At 39.7% G+C, this 22,487-nt stretch overlaps 1 protein-coding gene across 4 annotated transcripts in view; it reads left to right on the top strand.

The window, feature by feature from the left end:
- The window catches only part of limk1a (LIM domain kinase 1a), a 43,540-nt gene extending 38,723 nt beyond the window's left edge, over positions 1 to 4,817 (top strand). For all 4 annotated transcript variants that reach the window (XM_020639335.3, XM_020639333.2, XM_020639336.3 and 1 more), the window contains 2 exons: positions 679 to 836; positions 1,120 to 4,817. In XM_020639335.3, coding sequence (XP_020494991.1) covers positions 679 to 836; positions 1,120 to 1,288 — 327 coding nt within the window. In that variant the 3' untranslated portion in view covers positions 1,289 to 4,817. The remainder of the gene's footprint in view (positions 1 to 678; positions 837 to 1,119) is intronic.
- The last annotated feature ends 17,670 nt before the right edge of the window (positions 4,818 to 22,487 follow it).

Below are 22,487 nucleotides of genomic sequence, written 5' to 3'. Positions count from 1 at the left end.
TCAGTTGTAAAAGTTTCTTTCCTTGTTGCTTTAATACCTTTTTGAACACTTTCACATCTTCCTGACTCTTAGATGAGTCAGCAGTTTTCGTATTCATTAAATCCTAGAAGTTGAACTACAACATTATAATTTTCATAGGTGTAGAACTGCATCTTAATCCTTTTAAAAAGCTTGGTCTTCTTTATTGCGCTCTACTTTGCATTTCAAAGGTTTTCTGCTAAATACTGAAAGTTCTAAGGAACAAGGTGTTTTCTCCAACGTTCCTTATTTCTGGGAGGGCTTTTTAGAGACCCAAAGAGTTTTTCTTTTCCCAGATGAAACTCCAGCGTTACGATGTGGTGAGCTTTGGGCCTGGCACACACACCACCCTCAGAAGGCTCAACAGTTTAGTTCAGACACTCTGCGTATGACTTCCCCAGACGGACGCCATTAGCCAGAGAACAGAGAAGGGATTAGAGAGCAGAGAAGCAGTGTTGTCTTCATGTGGCTTCTGACAGGCACACAAACAGTAGTTGTGGTCTGTTGGGTAGGACCAGTTTCAGTTTGGAGGGTTTACTGGTTTCCAGCAGATCGGCACAGGATTTTCTTCTCTTTAAAAAAAAAAAATGTGACAGCTCTATCTATAACTCCTCTAACTCTTTTTTAACTTTTTTGTTTTTTTGTTTTTCTTCTTTCCAGATCATTGGCAGGGTGAATGCAGACCCGGACTACCTCCCCAGGGCGATGGACTTTGGACTTAATGTGTCTGGCTTCCTGGAGCACTTCTGTCCCCAAAACTGTCCCCCCGCCTTCTTCCCCATGGCGGCTGTGTGCTGCGACCTCGATGCAGACAAACGGTCAGACATCTACAATAAATGCACACTGAATAGTTAACTTAAGGGTCAGTTCAGGCAACATAACTATTTCTGCCCTAACTTCAGGGGGAACTAACATATTACATTCAGTAGCTCTGCCTTTTTGTGAACTACAGCTGCTTACTTTAAAACGTATTCTGATGACACTACTGTCTGTATGAAAATCGTATGTGTCAGGACTATGTTTTGTTGTGTTTTAGATTTGATATGAATAAGTAAAAATACATTTTAAACTCAATTCAGTGTCTTCTCTCTCAAACTTCAGGCCTGCTTTCTCCAAACTGGAAGAGTGGCTTGAGAATCTGAAGATGCACTTGGACATCGGTCTACCCCTGATGTCTGAACTGGACCAGCTGCACAAAGCCTTCTGGGAGAACCACAGCATCACGCGTCCCTTAAACAGCCTGCACATCCACCCCGAACAGCCGGAGTAGGGGCAAATGCAACTGGAGGAGTGGGAAAATTAAGAGTTAACCACAAATAGGGCAGCGATCTCCTGTCTCAGTGGATGGAGGAGCAATGTAAACACTCCTCCATGTTTTGAAGGAGAGGCTGCAGATGTCGGCTGGTTCAGGCGTAACAAGTAGACTCAGGGGGAATGTGTGGGTCTGAAGAGCCATTTGTGCGTGATGCACACACTTATTCAAAGTCAAATCAAGAGTGATTTGCTACGGTAGCTTGATTCTGCTGCACCCAGAGCTCAAGTGGAACATGTCATATGCAATCAAACCCCAACTTTCAAATCATGACTCGTGTAGAATTTAAGCTTAGAGGTTATTTCATTCATGGATATTTACTATACTAGCTGTAGTGTGTATATTCATGTGGATTAATCAGAAAACAAGGCTTACAGCGAAACTTTCAGCCTCCTCACGTTAGGCCTCTACAGAGTACATAGTGCCGTATGCGTTTGCAGGTATTTCTGTGTGACTTTGGTTTTGCTTTTGGTTAGGATTTCAAAACTGATCTTATGAAAAATACAAAGAAGAGGGGCCTGTTTGTTTAAGGTCCACTTGCTGTCCACTTGTACAAGTCAAACAAACCTTTCAAGCTTTAAATAGCTCACTGAAGTGTGCATGACTGTAAATAATGCTGTCAGGTCAAATCCTGGTTCATCGTGTCGCTTTGACCTCGTTTGGTCACAAACTGCTACACCCACACGTGTCTGTGGCACTGCCCCTCTCCCTCATTTACTGTGTAGCACTGACTTAACAATGAGGTACACATCTTTTGCATACATTTGGTATGTCGTCTCCCAATTTCAAGACTCGTTCATATTGACCTAGCATACATACTCAAACACATACCACTGTAAATAGCAGGCCACATTGTAAATGTTTTAAATATTGTAAATGTAAAGACATATTTTATATACCTATGCTACGTTTCCATATTTTTATTGGCTGACCAGTAAATTTTAAATTATGGCGCGAGTTGAAGTTTGACTGCAATTAATAGGGCCACATGTTTTTTGCTGTTTCTTTTACTTTTTGTATTGTCCCCAGTTTGGTAAGTTCTGAGCTTTTAGCAATTGAGATAAAACCAAATCTTTTCACCAGAAATTATCCCTTTCCCCTGAATTCAAACCCAGTAAATGTTACATTTTGTCATTTTGCTCCACCTACAAAAAGATTTCAGTCTTCATCTGTCCATTGAGGAATGCTAGATTCAATTTATTTGTAAGTTTGGAATATTTAATCACATGAAATTTGTTAAAACAGATCTGATCATTTTGACGAACTCTGATTATATGTAATTTGAGTAATTTGAGATTAATCAATTTGTTCTTATAAAGATTCCAAACACTTTAACATGTTATCGAGCTGTTAACTAATGAAAAGAGTTTACTGTGATAAAACACAACAATGCTGGTGTTCATATGTATTAAAACAAAATTGCAGCTAAACATGCCATTTACTCTTAAAAATCAGCCATTAAACTGGCAAGGCCAATTCTGACAGGGATCAAACTAATTAGGACTTATTAACCCAATGAAATTCATACATAAAAAAAAAAGAATGTTATCATTTCCTTATCAAAATAAACAATAATAATGATTATATACATATACAGTCAAAACCCAACCCCTCCTGAGAACCACTTTTTTGTTTGTTGTTAAATATGAATCATGGCTGGATTTTTGGTTTAGTGCTGGCGTAAAGTAAGCAGTCATTTTTTCACTCGTGTCTCATGTACTGTACAGTAGCTCAGGTGTGGGGATATTATGTCATCAGGTACTGCCTCATCATGTCGGCTGTCTGTCCAAGTATTTGTCTCTCCTCCAGTGGGCGACCCGCTGTTTGTTTACATGTAAATGTGAGCTGTATATTCCACTATATGTATGTGTCTGTCTGAACTCCTGTCTGCGTGCATAAATATGTGCACTCCTCAAGAATAATCTCTTCCACTCACTTTCTCTCTCGCACCTTCTTACAAACCTTTTCTGTCCCTAGACTTAAAAAATCCGATTGCTCTTAATTTCTTGCTGTTGTTTTCACAAACTGCTTGATGTACTAAGTCTACACAGTTTTTAACACGAGCGATTTTGCCTCTTTATTATGTCATTTTACAAAACAAAGGATGAAGGACAAAAAAAGTCAAAGAAAGCCAGAATATGAGAAAAAAATGTTTTTCTTTTACACACACACACAAACACAAACACACAAACATTCATATGTATATCCACTGAAATCTTTTTGTATAGATTTGAGTACTTTAATTTGCACTATTTAACTAAATGGCATGTTGAAGCCATGTTTGTTAATTTCCTCTCTTGGGCTAACTTGTGATAAGGAAATAACTTATGTCAGTTCAGGTTGTTATATGAATGCAAGACACTGATAGAGCCTTTCGACTGTATAAATGGGATCTGGGAAATGCATCCTCTTGATAGCAACACTTCTGATTATGGAGGTGCATTTCTGTGCACACTTCAACATTTTAAATACAGTTTTGGCAGAAACCTGACCAAACCCTTTTTGTGAGGAAAGTCATATCAATGAAAATACTTACTATTTTCAAACTTTAACAAAAGTCAAGTACCAACATGAGTACCTTGAAATATCTCTGGTCTTTACTACCCAGAGGATGTTTTGTCCCAGCTCTGCCCGCTGCCTACAGACTGGTCCTTTGTGAATGATGTGTTGTTTCTGACTGCTTGGTTTTGTATGCGATGCTCAAAGAGGCTGCAATCATTGCAGGTCTTTCTGATAATAGATCACTTAAACTGGCCTGTTTCCACCTCTAACTCCTCATCACAACTCTTTTGGCTCAGGGCCGCACTTTTCTGGAGCTAACGCCACATAATTCAGTAATTTCAGCAGCTTTATAGGAGAGCAGCTTTAATAGTAAGACTCTTGGAGCATGTAACCTGTCAATGTTTAGGCTGATAACACAAAATGCGCTTCTGTAAAATAAGCACCTCCTCTCCGGTTGATGTGTCTGTCCGTGGGCATGCACTGCACACACACTAATGGCTTTGCCATCTTTTTGTCTCAATTCCCGTCTGAGCCATGTTGAGCATGTTCGATTGTGTCTGTGAGGAAGCATTGATGATCACTGAGAATGTCGCCGCAGCACTACTTTACAAAGGATCTTTACCTCCGAACAATGCTGTGCCTTTGTTGTAAGCTAGCCTTGCCAACGACTCGAAAACATGAACTGAGTTCCTTTTTTTAACGTATCATTAGTGCAAGCCTGATTCAAGTGGATTGAATATCATTGCTGATACTGTGTTGTATGAGATTTCGTCTTGTTCTGTACCATATTTATATTTTTCTGATCTCCATTGTCAGTTTTGATATTTTAATATTATATTTCTTTTTTTTTGTTGTCTTATTTAATTTTTTTACACAAGCTGTGAAAACAATTCTGCACTTTAATCCTGATCGTGAACATGTAGAGGAGGCGACTGTTTGTCCTTTTGTCACAGCTAAAAAATAAAACTGTTGCTTCTTAAACACACTGAAGCGTTAACTTATTAATGTCTCTCTTACAATGTATTTGTATCTCAGTGGAAAAAAAGCAGTTTGGTCTACCCACAACACCTTCTGTTATCCTTTTTCTTTCTACTGAATCACACGTGTGTGACAGCTCCAATAATATGTGCAAACATATGCATCACTCCGAGTTCACACTACAACTGCACAGCACTATAAGCAGAGAAGATGAGTAGGCTATATTCAAGTGTCAAATGTATTTTCCGAATCTGTTTAGAGAAGGAAATGCGAATTTCTCTGCCAACAAATTGACCACAAGATGTCGCTATTTGCTCTTCCGGGTTAGACAAATAAAGTCATAATCCTAAATTACAATTTTTTTAAAAGCTAAATAAATCATATTAACAGTGGCAAAAAAACTAATCCAGATCATTAATTAAATTAAAAGTCACTCAGCAACACTGTAGAAATACTGCATAAGTATTTCACCCAAAACATCAAATTACAAGTACAGAGGTATTTAATAAAAGCAATCATCATCACGGAAAGTCAAAAATTACTATGGTATTGATTAGTAATGCAGACACATTAGTGTTAGTAATAGATCATTTATGTAGTTAGAGATTTCTTCCATATGCATCGATATGTTTATCAATTGATCATGTGTTTTAATTTGAAAATATGCAACATCTAGAATTTTTGTAAAAATTAAGTCAATTTGTTAAGCCAAATCCAAGTAGAACCAAAGGTTTTATTGTCATGAAGTAGATACAAACTTTAGTTAAACTGAGTACTGTTCTCAGAGGTACATCATTTGAGCAATGTGCAAAGTTACAAAGTGACTTTACTCGGATAGTTTTAACCCTTACAAGTGTAAATACAACAAAAATATGGATTTAGATATATAGTCCCACATGAGCTAGCCTACTACGTTATGCTGAAGGTTTTTTATTTTTTATTTTATTGTTGTAGCTCTAATTATAAACCAATGTATAGCCTACTTTGTTTAAATTTTAGAGTGTTTAGGTTTGCTGATATTAATTAAACATTCAAATACCTTTTTTCTATTTGTCTACTCTGTTACTTTACGCATACACAAACCTGATTACGGTTGTTCATTTTCGTCAGGAATAGTGTTGTTTTTTTTCCTTCTTCTTTCAGGTGCAGCACGTGACCCATCTCCCATCACATCCACGTGCGATTGTTTTCATTCCGCTGCTGCTGCTGCTGCTGCTGCGGCTCGTGACGTCACTGGGCTGGCGATGTGTGCGTGAGTGTGTGTTGCTATCAAACAGTCTCTCACACACACACACACACACACACACACACTCGCAGGGGGACGGGTTTGTCCGGTTGAACACAACACAGACTGTCATCTCACCGCAGCTGTGTTGAGACTGAGAGAGGAAATTAAGGAAATAAGAAGGAAGAAGTAGAAAAAGAAGGAGAAGAAGAAGAAGAAGAAGAAGAAGAAAAAGAGGTCGCAGCCGCTGGAAACTTTGAAAGATGGAAAATTCGTCCAGCAACAACCGGTTTCGGTCCGTGATGTTCAACCACGGTGAGTAAGGCTAATACCTGACTCTGAATGTTGGATGTTGTATTGTATTCCTGAGGGATGCTCACCTTTGTCCCAAACTACATCTAGACACAGAAACCTTTACGTTTACCCTAAGTCGTGTTTTCATTCCGAGCACGAAACCATTCAAAGACACAAACACGTCACTCTGCTGGTACCTGTTAAGTGTTTGCCCAAATTTTAGTCGATGATAAGACTGATTGATTTTTTTAAATGGATGCAGAAAAGACTGGACAGAGGGTACACTTCGTGCTGCTCAACGAAAATCCCTAAAAAAAAAAAAAAAAAAAATCCTGCAGCCTGAGCTCCACACGGGACACGGCGGCAGCACACTGTAATTCTGCAGTTATGCAAGAGTGGTACCAAGACTCACCACACTAAACTATTTCTGTAGCTACCACGAAAAGATAGAGTTGTAGGCTATACTGATGGAGTCGGGAGCTTAGCCGGATCCCCTTCACACTGTTTGGATATTTACTCTAAAACCAGCTGCTCTGGCTCAGTTTGTTGTGTCAAGGTGCTTTTTGACTGACCAACAAAAACCCTAACCTATAACAGGTTACATTAACAAATGATACTGTGTAGGCTTAGATGCATTTACTAAAATTAAAACGTAATCTCTGTCAATATGTTTTCCTTTACACCATATAGGCTACAAACATGACGTTGGTCATTGTTGATTCTTTAAAAAAATATTTCTTTCCATATTAATATTTCAATCCCTCTGTTTATTGTGCTGTGTGTATACATCGAGCAAACTTCCAACTGGATCCACATCTCTTGTACTTCCACATGTACTTGGTGAATGGAGCTGATATCAGCTGATAAAACAACCTTGCTCTGCTCTATATTTCTCCCACACTCAGTGCCGGTCTGGTGCCACCAAAGAGATGTAGTTTCATGTTTCAGACTGTGTCAAACAGATCGCCTGTTTCTTATCATGTCTGAAAACTCTGTTAGCCCTGTTCCCATCGGAGCTCCCGAAAAAGAAGAAAATACGTTTATTTTCAGTCACAGCAGTCTCATGATATGGAGCACTGGAGGCTGCAGCCACACTGAAACATTTGGCACATTTAAACTCTTGCCCTGTGGTGTATGTAGTGGTGGGCGTGTTATACACAGAGATGGAGAGGAGAAAGTAGGAGTTGAAAAGAGCCCTCATGTAGATAGTGGACCGAGGTAGTGCTGAATCTCTATGTGGTTTTCCTTTGCATATAAGGATAATATGTAATGGTGCAACTCAGATGGTTTGATTACATTTTATTTCAAACCAAAACCAAAGCTAACAAGCAGTTTTACGTCAATTGATCTCTAGTAGAAGCTTTAATTGCTTCGTGTTCTCTCCCCTTAAAGCTATTTGTAGCTATATGACTAAATTACAAGAAAAGATCTGAATAAAACTTTATATTGCTGCATTGGTTTACCAAGAAACCGTAAAAGTTCCCTTTCGTAGAAAATAAGAAACCAAACTGTTCAAAGCTGTGTTAAATGATTTAGCATTTATTTTTCTGGATGGGGTGCAATTTCATGCTTTCTCAACCTGCATGTGAAATTGAAAGCCCTTGCAATCACCCGTAACATCTCTGCCAAGACTCTTTGAGTTATTCCGCAGAGTTGACTCATGTAAATATTGTAATATTATTGTTAAATGTAAGACATGTTTTTCATTAAATTCCACTTTTAGCCAAAATGACCTTTAAGTTGTAGGTGGACCTTGACTCTAGATTGTCTTTCTTCAAAGCCCATAACCATAACACATTTAAGTAATAAAGAAGCATATTTGTTATTGTATGTCACCAACTTCAACCCAGCCTCAATTAAAAACAAAGAGTGGACGACTTTCAGTAGGAAAGCGAGTGTGGTTGGATGTGTGGATGGGTGGCACAGTCAGCAGTGGCTAACATTCCTCAGGGAAAGCCTTGAGGAGAGATGCTAACTTCCTTGCTGTCTGTGGCTGTGCTGACAGCATCACTGGAGCAAGACCACAGCATGTAGGTCAAAAGATGAACTGCAGGAAAAATTAACAAGTCAAGCGAGTGGCTATTATAGTACAGCAGAGGTATTTAACGTTGCTCCCACGATCTATGTAATGAGATGTTTTCATACCTAAATGTGCAGACATTTTTGGAGAGCTGTGTTTAATTCATCTGTTCATTTGTTTGCTTAGTAAACAGTGCACAGGAGTCATATTTACTTATAATCCTACCACAGTAGTTTCAAAGTGCATCTGGAGTTATGCACAGTGAGGCCAGTTCTGTTTTAAAGAGCGGCGGCAATATGCAGCTAAGCTTGTGAATTATATATATTTTCTATAGGCAGGGAGTACTAAAGCACTGCCTTCCATCTGTTACATTTCTGCTCTTCCTGAAGTGGATGTAAATGATGGCAGAGGCTGTAATGACATTTCAGTCCTCTGACCTGTGTGTTAGCGATTACTCCCAGCAATGGTCCTGAGTTTAAAGTAGTGAATCAATATTTGTAGCACTGCCAGCAAGTGTCACGAGACAAGTAAAGACAAATATTTGACTGTAAAAGATTAAGTAACAGCAAAGATCGTTAATAGTTTGAACCAGCATTGACTCTTGGCTATTTACTTGAGAGGCCAGCAGGGTGTTCTGCATGGAAATATTAGTTTATCAAATGTGTAATCTGTAAAGAAGATAAAAGAACTTAGCCTGCTCAGCTTTTCAAAAATAAATTTCATGCAATCCTGAAGCATTTGAACTTTGACACCTTTGCACACCATGGCTGTTGATGCTCAAAATCTTTGAAGTTTTGGATCAAAATTAAGCTTGTCATAGTGTTGTTTATGTAAAGTGTGATAATAATAATAACATGTCTTAATGAACAACTTAAACGTTTTGGTTTCAACAGATTTGCCAAATAACAATGTGAAAAGCGATGTAAAATTGGACACATTTCTGCCTCATCTTAAATAAATATTAAAACATATTTAAAAATACCCAACTAGTCTAAAAAATATGTTGTAAGTAACCTTTGAAGCTCAAGGTGGAGTATAAGTAACTGGTGCATCATACAGAACCTGTTTTTGGACATGTCTACACAAGCAGTAGGGTCTCCCTCTCTGGAAAATATGAACAATGTGAATACTGCAGAAAGATCAGACCCAAAATATACAGCAATGAAAATGTAAATAGGCCTTTTGTCAGCATTGAATTCACATTATGGATCTACACTGCACTTTCCTGTTTTTTTTAGCTCATTAATGTACCTCATGTTGACAATCCTGTGTTTTTGTTCCTCTCCTATGTGTCTCTGACCTAAATGGGATATGGATGCTGAAATAATTCCTGCTGCTGATCAATCCTCGCCCTCTGATTAGACGATGAGGTAAGAAACCAGAATTTTCCCCTGTGCTGCTGTTACCTTTAACTAGGGCATTGGTTAAGTGAGATTTGCGCTCAATTATCTAAAAAATAGAGGACAATGTTTTTGACAAAGTCAAGCTACCTGACCCCGTATAGCTTGTGTTCCTGTGTGATTTTATGCAGCTTGTATTCATTTGAAAGGAGCTGATACATTGGTTTTGAGAAGTGGAAAAGTCTAAAAATGTAGGTGTTTCAAACTGATCTGAAATCTCATGGCTTCTGTTCAGATATTATGTAAATGTTTTATGATTACACAGGATAAATCTCTCTTTACAATGTTCAAAGCAAGCATGTGATATTTGCAGTGACTATATGAGCTTGTATGATTTCTGTGTGCTTGTGTGCTTTGGGGTTTTACATGACAGCAATGAAGAATAGCTGAATGAGAATAGGTGTGTTCTCAAAGCCCAGATTTTCTTGTTCCTCGTCTCGTCACAAAGTGACAACTGAGAATCTTTTGTGTGAATCTTTTGGCTCTATTTGTGTACCTGCTGGTTTTGTCTGAGTTTCACTCTTCAGTGGATTAAAGTTGAAGATCATTCAGCAGAGTCAGCAGCTCGCCTGAGGTGTATTGTAGCTCCAGACTGATGGAGCCCATATGTTCTGGTCTTTCCAGTAGCCAGCAACCTGCCACCTCTGTGTCAAAACTACCCCCCTCCTTTTTCACTCCTCTTCCTCATACTGTCTTCATTCCCAAGCCCGCAGCTGTGTTTGGCTGAGCTGAGTTGGGGATGAAAGAGGGAGGCGCGTTTGTTTTTAAGTCTGAACAGTTTGCAGACGAATGGAGAGGAGTGGATCCGTATGGGTGTGACAAAACCTGGTTCCTTCCTCAGCAGCATTCCATGCCTATGTGACAAACCTGCAGTGTATGCTGACTGAGGCAACACCTTGTGAGGTGTAGACATCTGTCTATGGCCCAGAGGCTGCTGCTGCTGCAGATGTAGGCTCTTGGCCCGCTGATGGCATTCACTGGTTACTTCTCTTGCTGCTGGGTATGTGATTAAATAAGCAGATGTCCAAGTCTGCATACATTTATTTCATTCCCTTCAAACCACACCCATTGTGTGACTCTCATAAACACAATGTATCCCTCCTCTGAAAGCCATCATTCAATCCAGGCTACACATCAGAAGTGCTTCTAAACCATGCAGCACTCTGGGGTGTGATGAACGAAGAGGTTTGCTGTGGCTTCCTTTCGTTGGCCCAAAAATGCCACATAGCTTCTTTCTCTCTCTAACACTCGCACCCACATACACAGAGAGACGTCACTGGTCATAGCCAGTGCCAGCTGTGAACAGACAAGGAGACGAGGGTATGTCTTGTCTCCAAACATATGTACACACACATACACGTATACCTTCCCCATGGTGCATTCCTCTGTGGCTTTTACACAACTAGCCATTAGCTTCATGTGCCTTCAAATGCTGCTTGCCACTGCAGCCAAAGAGTAGGCAGTCTAAACTTGGACTTTATTAGCCCATTAGCTTGCTAGCTGCTGTACTGGATGCCAGATTTTCCCTCTTCTCTGTGTCCCCTGTAGTTGTGGCTGTTTTTCTCGTTTGCTGTCATTGCCACCGTTTACACACTCATTGCATTCAGTTGCAAACTGGATTAGCAGAATCAGGAGATATGCAGCACCACACCCGTACATCCAGTGATTGAGCTGTCATTGTTTAAGAAACACATACAGTACATATTTTCATCAACAAAACATTTGCGAGTAATTAAAGGGAATGTCAGAGGAAGGTGTGGCACATACTGTGACTCAAGCACATCTGACACAGTTGTATTTATTAATAAATTCTATTAATCCCTTCACAAAATAGTTGAATCTGTTATTATATGGGGCTTAAACACCATACAGTAATAAATGTTAACATTACACTCATACTGGCTGTGCAGTACATTTATCATCAATCAGATTATCCCATGAAATCCACACCAGCAACAGTAGTGCTCCTCCCCTCTTTGAGCTCCTCGGTGAGATAGCGTGGTGCGTCACTCATCAGTGAAACCAGACCAACCATTATGTATGACTCTCCGCTGGGTAAAGTGTGTTTATTTGCAAGTAGTGAAATTTCCCTGTTAAAGTATTGCACAGTGGTGATGTGGGCACTGAGGCTGAGCATCATTGAGGTTTTTGGCCTGTGGGTTATGCTTTGACAGGCGGCCCTCTGGGCTTTTACAGTTTGATGTGAGGGCAAACAATCGCACTAGGGAGGAGGCACGCAACACTACTTTGAGTGGGAGGCTGCTATATGACAACAATAAAGAGATGTTGAAACATGAGCTCTTTAAGGGGGATTTGTATTGAATATTAGGCGCTGTCATGGGTTCAGTGTTCTCTAGTAAGGGTCAGTTTTTCCACAGGAAGAGAAGTTGCATTGTAATCTACCTTTTGTGTGGAGTATAATCAGGTATTTCAGTTATTCAAACACATTACAGATGGAAATATACAGTATACCTTTTTCTGAGGGACAGATAGATGCAGTTACTAGCTTGTCACATTTTGTTAAATTATCAGAGAGAGACAACATACGTCATAAACAGTATAATACAACCACAACTTCAGATGTGTGATGTTAAGTGGGGAAAGAGAAAAGTTTTTAATAATATGATTATTATCAAAACTATTTAGTTTCAGAGTATTTTTACTGTAGATGCTGGCTCGGTGTCATGCTGTCAGGGCTCATTATAACACTTCAACAGTAGATGTAATGATATTTAAACCTGTGCAGAGTAAAATGTCTGCATAGAAACAACCCCACCAACTACAGCCTCAGAATTATCATAGAGTTAACGCTCAGTTACGTAATAGTTGGATGTCGTTAAAAACGCATCAAACCAAATCTGCTGGAAGACTGCTGTTGACCGCCGTATTTTCATGAAAAAAAAGCTTTGAAATACTTGGCTGAATTGCCCTATTTGGTCCTCGTCTGACATTCTTACATCCTAAGCTCACCACTTTCTTCCTGTCCCTGCTGGGCCTGGTCACCAGATCCTCAAACTAATCGGCTCGTGTCTTCATCTGTGCAGATGTCCCACGTCAGCCTGAGATAGCCTCCCATTATCCAGCTTCAGCACTCTGCTCAAGATTTGGTCAGAGGGCGACCTTAGACATTCCTCTAAAGCCTCATAGAAGTGGCCCCTGCCAAGCCTCCTTACCCGCTATAAATAATCTCAGACCAGTTCCCATGGCCCCCACAGTGGTCCCAGCACTTAGCTAGCATGTTTGAAATGCTAAAGCGACACCAGAGAGAGCGCTGCTCTGTTCCACTTCCTTTGTGGATTAGCTTTCTGGAAGGGAAGTGTGGAAGGTGTTGAGGTCATCAAAGCAATTTCAGCTCCAAAATTGAATGGAGTTAAGGATTTATCTGATGATCGTTTATGTTGAGCTCCAGCTGTTCTTTTTTTGAGACTCTTGAACAATCTGTCAATGGATCGGCTCAAAGACGTTGATATGGATAGATGTGTAGCTGACACACTTTCAGTCCAAGCTCAGCTATTGTTTTCAACAGTTCTATGCCTAATGTCCCCTATGAAGTGGCAGTGGGGTTGTGGATAATAGTCAGATGTATTATCTCTCAGATTAAATTTGTGAACTTTGACATAACAAGTTACAGTACAGCACCTCTGCACACTTTTGGAGTTTGATGATAGTCTTGCAGCTCCTACTATTGTCATACAGTAAGTCATCATTCAGATTAAGCAACAGCTTGAATTTTAAAAGTTGAAGCTCAAAGTTAGGCTTTTTGTTAAAGCAAGATTGGAATATAAGTATGATATTGACTCATATATATATATATATATATATATAATGTAAAAAATGCTGAACTTGACTTGAGTCGGGCTTCAAGTCTACATTACTAGTGTGTTTTTTATTTTTTTGGCATGTCAGATTCCATGCCCTCATTGCACAATTATAGTATTTGCAGTATCTATTCCTAACCTCCAACCCTGTGGGACGACTCTCAAATTCCTTCAGGTTTTCAGTTTTCACTCTGTGGTTTGGAGTGCAGTCATGTCACACCCCTCTGACATCAGCCTATTAAATTATTATGCAGGGATGTGCTTAGCTCAGTATGTGTCATTTAAATGCAGCCGTGTAGCTGTGCATCAGAGTTAGGTGACTACAAGGCAAACCATAGAAGAAAACACACTCTACAATATTTCAGTTGAAATTTGCTATAAAACTCCAATTCCCATATCGAGATATTCATAGACATGCCCTGTAAGTCCAGTTGAAACGCATTTCAGGAATTGTATAATCTCTCTGCAGTGCACTTTACCTTGGTAAGTACTTGTGGAGCATCTAATCCATCCATGCAACTTGACGTTTTGTTAGTTATGATGCAGACTGACCAGCCAGACTGATGTTTGCTAGGATTGACAGTTAGCCTGGGCCAAGAGCCAAGATGCCTCTAACAAAGTCAGAGTTTGCATGCAGCATGGAGACACAAAGGCAGAAAACAAATTATGACATTATAATGTTTCTATCGCAAGTGCATAAATGTGGTCTTATAGCAAAGTATCTGACATGTCTGACATATGACGCAAGACCCCGGGACTGTCATTCAGTGTTTTTCAAATTGTTACCAACGTAGTTACTCAGCATCATGTCCAACACGTGTTAACCCATCAGCAGTAAAAGATCTCTGACATTGCCTTCAGCTTTTAGGTTATTTTTGTTACTTAACATTTAAATATTACTTGAGTTTGACATCTTTGATGTTAGCCACGGGTGCTGAGCTGTGTGTGATACTCTTGCACATGCGTTGGACTGTGTATGTGTTAATTCAAAGGGATGACAATTCTGCGTGTCCATACTCAGCATGGTCCTCAGCTGCAGTACCCCGAAAGAAAACATTTCCAGATGCTCCCATCCTGCTGCAGGAAAGCGAGAGGAAATGCCAGGCAAGCCTAAAGGAAGAGCTAGAGAGATGGAGGAGATCTTCTTGAGGACAGGGGATGTAGTAAATGATGGTTAATATCCCTTAGGACATACAATCTCTGTCTGGATTTAACCTGGTATGCCTTGTCTCCCAGATCTGACCCAGAACAACTGTGAGGAAAAGTGAAAGACTGTTGTAAGAAGCAGCTACTTTAACGCATTGGCATCCTATTCAAAAAATGCAGTTAGGCAAACCAGTTTGATTGCTCATCCTACTTGGTTTTCTATCCACACTGTCAACCTGCAGACACACACAGGGAAAACAGATACTTACACATGTAAAGGCATCAGATTTAAGCACTTTGGTGTTGGTAAAGTGTGGAATGTGTTAGCATGCTTTGACATGATGCTAGATGGCGATGAGAGGAGACTGGGAGTTTGAGACAAAACCACAACATTTAGAAAATGTTACTGTAATTTACGAAAGAAATATAGTGAGAGAAAGCGAGAGAGAGATAGAGTGCATAAATCATTAAATAAGGCTGTATATCACTTATTTTCGATTTAAATGGCCTTTTAAATCTGCTGTTCCCTCGTAGACCTACACACCTCTTTGCCAACGTGAGCAGGAGACAGATATGCACTTCACAGACAAACACATCATACAGAGTAGCTGCTCACAGAGTAGCAGGCAAAGACCAGGTGGACTTTTATTGCTTTTATTGCGAATTGTCTTCCTCAACGTGTGTGTGTGTGTGTGTGAAAGTTTTCATGCAAATAGTTCAAATAGGTCAAATTCAACTGCAATTTTTTTCTGCGTCTGATCTGAAGCCATATTTAGTGTATTTGGATTCAGCAGCTCTGATTTTATCCAAGAAAAAGATCATATCCCAATGATACTGAAAATCATATGTTATCTTATCTGATCCCTTCACATACCGATTTTACTACATGTGCAATAATAATCCCTTTCATCTTTCTTTCTGTGTTGGACTGTTTTCTTTTTTAAAAGGGCTACTAAGTTTTATTTAAGATTAGACTACTTTATGCCTTTCTATTTGTACATCTGATTCTTTTGAAATTCGGTTCTCAGGTTGAAAAGAGAGTGCACTGCTTACAATACAACTACAGTGTCATAGGGGATCATCTCATGACGTGTTTGGGTACCTGCCTGTGTTTTGATGGGTAACGCTATCCTCAGTGCCGTTGCAGCTGTGATCTTGATATCATCTTTCAGTCTTCTGTAGACTGGTAGCTGCTTTAAAATAACAAGTATTTGGGGAACCGTTGATTATAAATGTTAATGTTGCAAGTGTGTGGATTTGGGACAGAAGTGCCTGAAGGGTGTCTCTGTGAGAATTGGGATCATACCATCTAAAGGAACACCACAACATGTGTATCTCATTGAAGGATCAAAGAGTAGACATGTGGCTCCTGCCTCCCTCGATCCCCGTAGAGCCTGCTCCCCCTCAGTCACCTCTCTCCCCTTTCATGTGCTCCCTTCTTTTAAAACTTGTTTTTTTCCCCTCTTTGTCTTCTGGTGTACAAAGGAGCTCTCGTCTGTCTAAAAAAAAAAGTAAATCTCAGGATTCACTCCCTCTGGTTTTCAGGCTTTCTCTCTTTGACCTCCACATAAACATACTCACATACCTGTGGCATGTCGACCTCACTATTATCCAGGAGCTCAGACCACACCAGCATCTGTGACACTCCACGTGTCTCCATCCTTACTGTAAAGGAGCACGTCTCTGAAAGTAAAACAAATAGTAAGAAGTAGGTGTAAGTTTATTTCCTGGGAAACAGGCTGCTCTAGATCTCTCCTTGCAGTTTGTCTTATATCATAAAGGTACTTCTGATTACTGCTGTTTTTGAATATCTTTGTGTTGTACAGGCCCTTTAATCAGGGACTTATAAACATTCTTAATGACTGTTAATTAAAGGCAAGTGTACTGGAAATGTCCCCTAATTAAAACTGTGTTAAAAAAATACTTAAATCAACTCTAACCTGCCGACAAAGATTTATCAAGAGATCAACGGTTTCCAGTTTAATCCTAATAATACAATAAATAAAGAAAAACAATATTCTTACATCCCATATACCTGTTCTTCTATTTATAGTTTGTAATTTAGGGCTACCCCAATATATGCACAATTATATTGCTTAAGTTTCAGCCATTGCTAAAAATATAGAGTAAAACCTCTGACTGGCAGGAAACCACACACTCATTTACTGCTGCACTGTGTGAGGTGTGTTTAATTTTAGGTGTCTATGTTATTTTGCGTGTGTCTGTTTGTGTGTCTTAAATGATATGACCTTCAAAGGTAAGAGGACACACAGCATGGGTGCCCATTACTTACTGCTTTATGGATCAGGTCTTAGTGCCACAAACAGCTAATGACTTCCTATTTTTTACATTCAGAAAACCTCTCCCAGTCCGCCTTTTTAGACTCCTGTTCGTTGAAAGGAAAGAAGAAAAACATCCGGTAGTTGTAGCAGATTACAAGGTTGCCTTGGGTTACTTTTTACTGGATGACACTCACTGGTAGAGCTTTTTTTTAATACTTTTCTCTGATTATCTCCAGTATTTCTTTTTTTTAATTTTTTTTTTTAATGAAAAGCTTCTGAAAGATACAGGAAGTTTTCTTTGAGTATGAATCCAGCTCTCATATCTTTCTATAAGAGGTGATATTTATGACTGAGCAAAAGAATGACATCACACTAACCTATACGTCATTCTTTTATAGAATCCCTGATGTAAAAACAGGAGACACTGGGGGCCAGAGAGCTGAAAGAAACAATTTTATGTCTTAAATATTTGATTCTCAGAGTGATCGTAGTATTTCCAGCATCGCCAATATTTATCTTAAGCCGTTTTCACATATGCACTCCGGATAATATCTAGATAATTACAGGAGGACAGCTCCGGAGATTCTCCCGACCTAGCCGTTCACATATGCTCCTCACAGTGGGGGACTTTCCCTGTCAGAGGGGAGGGGGCGGGGGGGATTTCCTGAGGTAAGACGTGACGTAAATAAACAACGCGGAAGTAGCGGCCAAAGCAACAGAGTCTGCTACACAACGTTGTAATGATAATATTTGCCTTTATATCAATGCTATGTGTAATCCAATGGAATGACAACATCCCCCAAAAGAGCGGAGAACAACATACTGACGAACAGAAAACATAATGCAGCCGTTTAATTACGTGCCCGGAGATGGTAGTGGTCGCGTGCAGACACTTTAGGCAGTCACTGTATATAAACATCATTCTCTTTCTATTGGCTGGAGTTGAAATCTCCGGAGTATATGCTGCCGCGTTCAGACATCAGCTCACTCGGACTTTCTGCGGAAAAAATACTAAGGGTCTGGCCGGAGAAACTCTGGGTAAAGTCTGCGCGAAAAATGTGGCTGTTTGCATTCACACATAGTCTAAAGCCCCTCCGGGTAGCCAAATCTCCGGAGTTTTTCAGGAGATTTCCGTATGTGTGAAAGGGGTTCAAGTTTTACCACGTTTGAGAAATGGTAAATGGACTTGAGCTTGTATCACACTTTTCTATTCCATCCCTGCAACTCCTGTTGGTTTGCTAATTGCTTGGCAAACTGGGGTGTCTTAAAAACGCCTTCCTTCTCTGGTCAAAACAAATACAGCCTTATACAACCTTAGAAGGAGAACTGATCACTGAGACTCCCTGTGACCTCATTAGCCTTGAATTTATCTCAGATTCTTATATGATAGTTGTGTTTTTGCTGTGCTCTCTGTCTCAGTGTCACTGGTTCCTGTTTGCTGAGGTTGCTTTGTATCCTATGTAACTTAGGTATTTCTTCCAAAGAGTTTTTTTTACAGGAATATAAGTTGCCCTGAAATTGTCTGTTTCCTTGAGATGCCAAGGGAAAGAACAAAAACCTAACTCGCATCTTGCTGGCAGTAAACTGGGATGGAAACATACTTTAGCTTTGGGTTATCTATTGAATTGGTAGTTAGTAATATTTTAACTTCCCAGCATTGCAGTGAAGAGTTTTATTAAAATGATTAGTGTATTTATACCATTTTTTATTTATTCTTTTACAGTTGAGTGCTACAATTTAAAGACCACTTTGGGCCCCTGTAGTCTTCCTACACCGAGCAGACCCCTAGAGAGTAAATAAACACCCTCAGTGTCCTTGCCCTTCTACTCAACCTGTTAACTGCAGCCACAGATGACCACCATCCACCCTCCTGTGCGGACTGTTTGTGATATTTATGTTTATAAGGAATGCGACAGATTTTAGGAGCGCCTTGAAGGTGGAGCAACGTGTTTAACTTGTTGGATCAAATTATAAAACACACAATGTGCACATGAAAAAATGAAGTTTGAAGTATGAGACCTTGTAATGAGTGAGTTTAAGTTCTCATTGGTCATTTTTAAATATAAGAAAGAACTGGAGATGGTGTTGTTTTCTTTACATTTTAATTGGACAACAGGGAGAAACTTGATAGACGTAAAGATGGATGTAGATCTAAGAATGTGCATGACAATGTGTGGTCTTTTCCACTCAGCCACTTTGGTAATGTTTTACTGAGGATGAGAAAAGTACAGCACCATTCGGCCAGGAAAAAGATGTCTTTGCATTGCATAACATCCCAAGACAATGTGTACCAATCCCTTGGGGCTTTAAGGAAAGCTAACCCCACACAGAAATATAAATTTCTATACATTTTTCTGACGGGAGGAAAGTTCAACGGTAAACTTCTGCCACCATAAAACACACAGAGTCAAAGTTAAAACCATGACGGAAGTTTGGCATGTCTAAAAGCATCTATCAGAAGCTGTTAATCTCTAGCTGGATGAAGAAACGTTTTTGATTGATTTATAACTTGCTCTTGTTAGTGTTGGAGCTGCTGATCACCAATAGTCTCTAAATATCTTTCTATGGAGACTAAAGTTTTCCCACTCTGAATGTCTGAATAGTGTCTCTCTCGCATTGCTGCGCAGTTTCCCCGGGAGTTGTGCCAAAAGGGGTGCCCCCTCTCTGTGGTATTAGAGGGAAATATTGGAGGCTTGAACAACCATTCTGTTTAGAGTGAGACAGGTTTCATCTAAATGCAGTTGCACATGTTGAGCAGATTAATTGGCTTGACATGCCTTGACCAATATTTTGAGCGGTGTTGTACTTTTTCTGGTAAACACTAAAGAATGACAAATTTGAGCGAGTTTATAAGGCAATCCGGGAGCACTGCTTTTCTTTGTAATCAACAGCTTGGTCTATCCAGAGCCAGACTTTAGGGAGGCCAGGCCATCAAGCTCTCTCTGCTGACTTAGGAGTCTTGCACTCGCTGGTGTCTGGGCTATTAATAGAGCTAGCCTGAGAATTCAGACTAAGGTCAGTAATAGAACTGCTCCCAACTAGTGGAATGGAACAAGAAGGACCCACCCCCCAGAAATTATGATTTTTTTTTTACTTTTCTATTTATGTATGTCAAGTTGCACTCATCGGTCTGTACGATGAGGAAGGGGTACCCACTCCCGGAAGAGCACACTGCTAGGTCCTGCTACCCACATAAACTAATTTACATTGAAACATTATAGTAACATTGTAATATAATAGTAGAAACTGTATATGATCCTCTTCAAACAAAACTAATATGTACAGTCTATGAAACAAAACTTCTTCGGAATACTTTTGCACACTTGTATTGGTGCAAAATTGTTGCACAATCGGGGCATTAGAGATGTCTAATTTCAATCCTGCTTGAAAATTCACAATATCAGCCGCCAGATGGTAATTTATGAATTGTCCCCTCCTACATTGGTAATGATATTGGTAATTATATTGGTCATCAAAAATATCTGTGGCCCTTTACACTGATGAACAATATCACACCCTTGTAGCCCCACTGCTCATTATACACATAATGATTGGAAGGCATTTAATTTATTTCTTCTATAAATCGCTGTGGTTTGCTCTATGCTGCAGATGTGGCCAACTGGATTATTGTTATTAGCACAGCACAGCTGCTGGCTAGACGATGGTAGCAATCAGCAATCTGTCAACTAACACACATAGATAAATAGACACATAAGGGTCAGAGAATATAAACAGTCACACACACACACACACACACACACACATCTGGAGTTTACAGCTTGTCTCAGAGCCACACAGGCACAGCTATCACTCACTAATTTAAACAAATAACACATGGCCTCTTATTCCTCAGTCACAGATGGTCTGCACCCAGTGAAGCCCCCACCAGATTAATGTCACCGGCTGCCCACGCAGTCTGAACATAATGACAGATTACAATCCACTCGTAATCTAAACCGCTCAAGGGTTAAAAAGAGTCAATTCGACAGCAGTTTACCTTTGACATTATCTGTGTGATTTTGTTATAGCTTACTTTATTGTATGGCTCTGGTCACCTTGCGTGACATAAATCTTCTATTTTATTGAGATTATACTCTGAACATCTGGTGGAATTACTTTTTTTGAGTGAGTGCTACAGATATGGAGATACAGATTTGGAGAGGCAACAGAGCCCTCTCCAAAGTGCCAGAGGCCTTTTGGTATTTAAAGTTAACATTTTACGGTTATCTTAGCCACTTTTAGCTTTTTATTATGGAGCAGAGTTGAATGAAATTCAGGAATGTGAACTTTATGACGGAAAATCAAAAGCAAACTGAAAAATACCATCTCTCTTGGAGAGTCATGCTATGTTATTTGATCACTGTGCATTAATCCCTGCATTGCTTGCAGCCTTTGTCTCCTTCTTGCTATCTCCTTTTCAATGTTGTTAATTCCTCTGAACGTACCCTTCACCCACATCCTTCTCTCCTCATTACTGTCATGTTGTGCAGTGGTGGCTCGGTCCCAACTGTTCCTAGCAGCCATGAAGACCCCAAAGGCTCGCAGTGGAGTTCATCCCTCCATGCAGCTTCAGTGTGTCTGACTGTGGCTCCCTTAAACAAGATTCTTCTCAGATGAGTTGGAAATGTGTGCCTCCTCTAGAAGCTCTTTGCATTTTACTCTCTATGCCAGTTGTTACTTGTCAGCAAGGTAAAAACGTAGTTTGCATCTCCGAACTCTGCGGCTAGAACAGGATTGTTTGTTTTCTCTTGGCTTCTGACATGCAGGGCATGATCTAAATTAAAGTTTAATTTCCAGCAATTAAAATGGCAGAACACTACACTGACCCAAAGTAGATAAAGCCTGATTTAACTGTGATTTAACATTTTCTCCATAATTACAGAAAAATAGACCTAGTTTCGAGGAAATACAAATCTTATTGGTTTACATACAACACGTTATATACTCTAGTTTTATACATCCATACTCAGTGACTTTTTACCTTTTACAACACTAAGGCCTTGTTGTTTTTCCAGAAATACAGAAATTCTGCTATGAGAGACCATTGGCAGGCAAGCAGCACATATAAGGCAGCCTCCTGACACTTAAACTGTAATATAGACTTAGCACAATGATGGATGCCAGTTGTCACATTGAGCCTGTGCCATTTCCTTTTGACGCCATTGACACCTCTTTCACTTGGGGTGCGAGTGCTGCTGATACACAAAGTGCTGTATATAATTTCATGCTCTTGGATTTGGATTCAAGAAAATGTTTTCTGTCTCCTTATATCTACAGTCACATTTATCCCACATTTGATGTTGTACAGTGCTTCCTCTTTGATTCATATAATTGATCATTAAAGCTTGGTATGGTCACAGTGAATGTTTTAAGCACAACCCAAATTAAAAATGTGAAAGTAATCAGCAAAACAAGAGGCTCTTGAACACTCAATCTTTGAAAAAAACTTTTTGTCAATGTCAAGTGCTAATTTTGACTCAATAACATTAAAA

The sequence above is a fragment of the Labrus bergylta genome, chromosome 11, assembly GCF_963930695.1.
Source record: "Labrus bergylta chromosome 11, fLabBer1.1, whole genome shotgun sequence".
NCBI lineage: Eukaryota > Metazoa > Chordata > Actinopteri > Labriformes > Labridae > Labrus > Labrus bergylta.
This window is presented reverse-complemented; position numbering and strand designations above follow the sequence as displayed.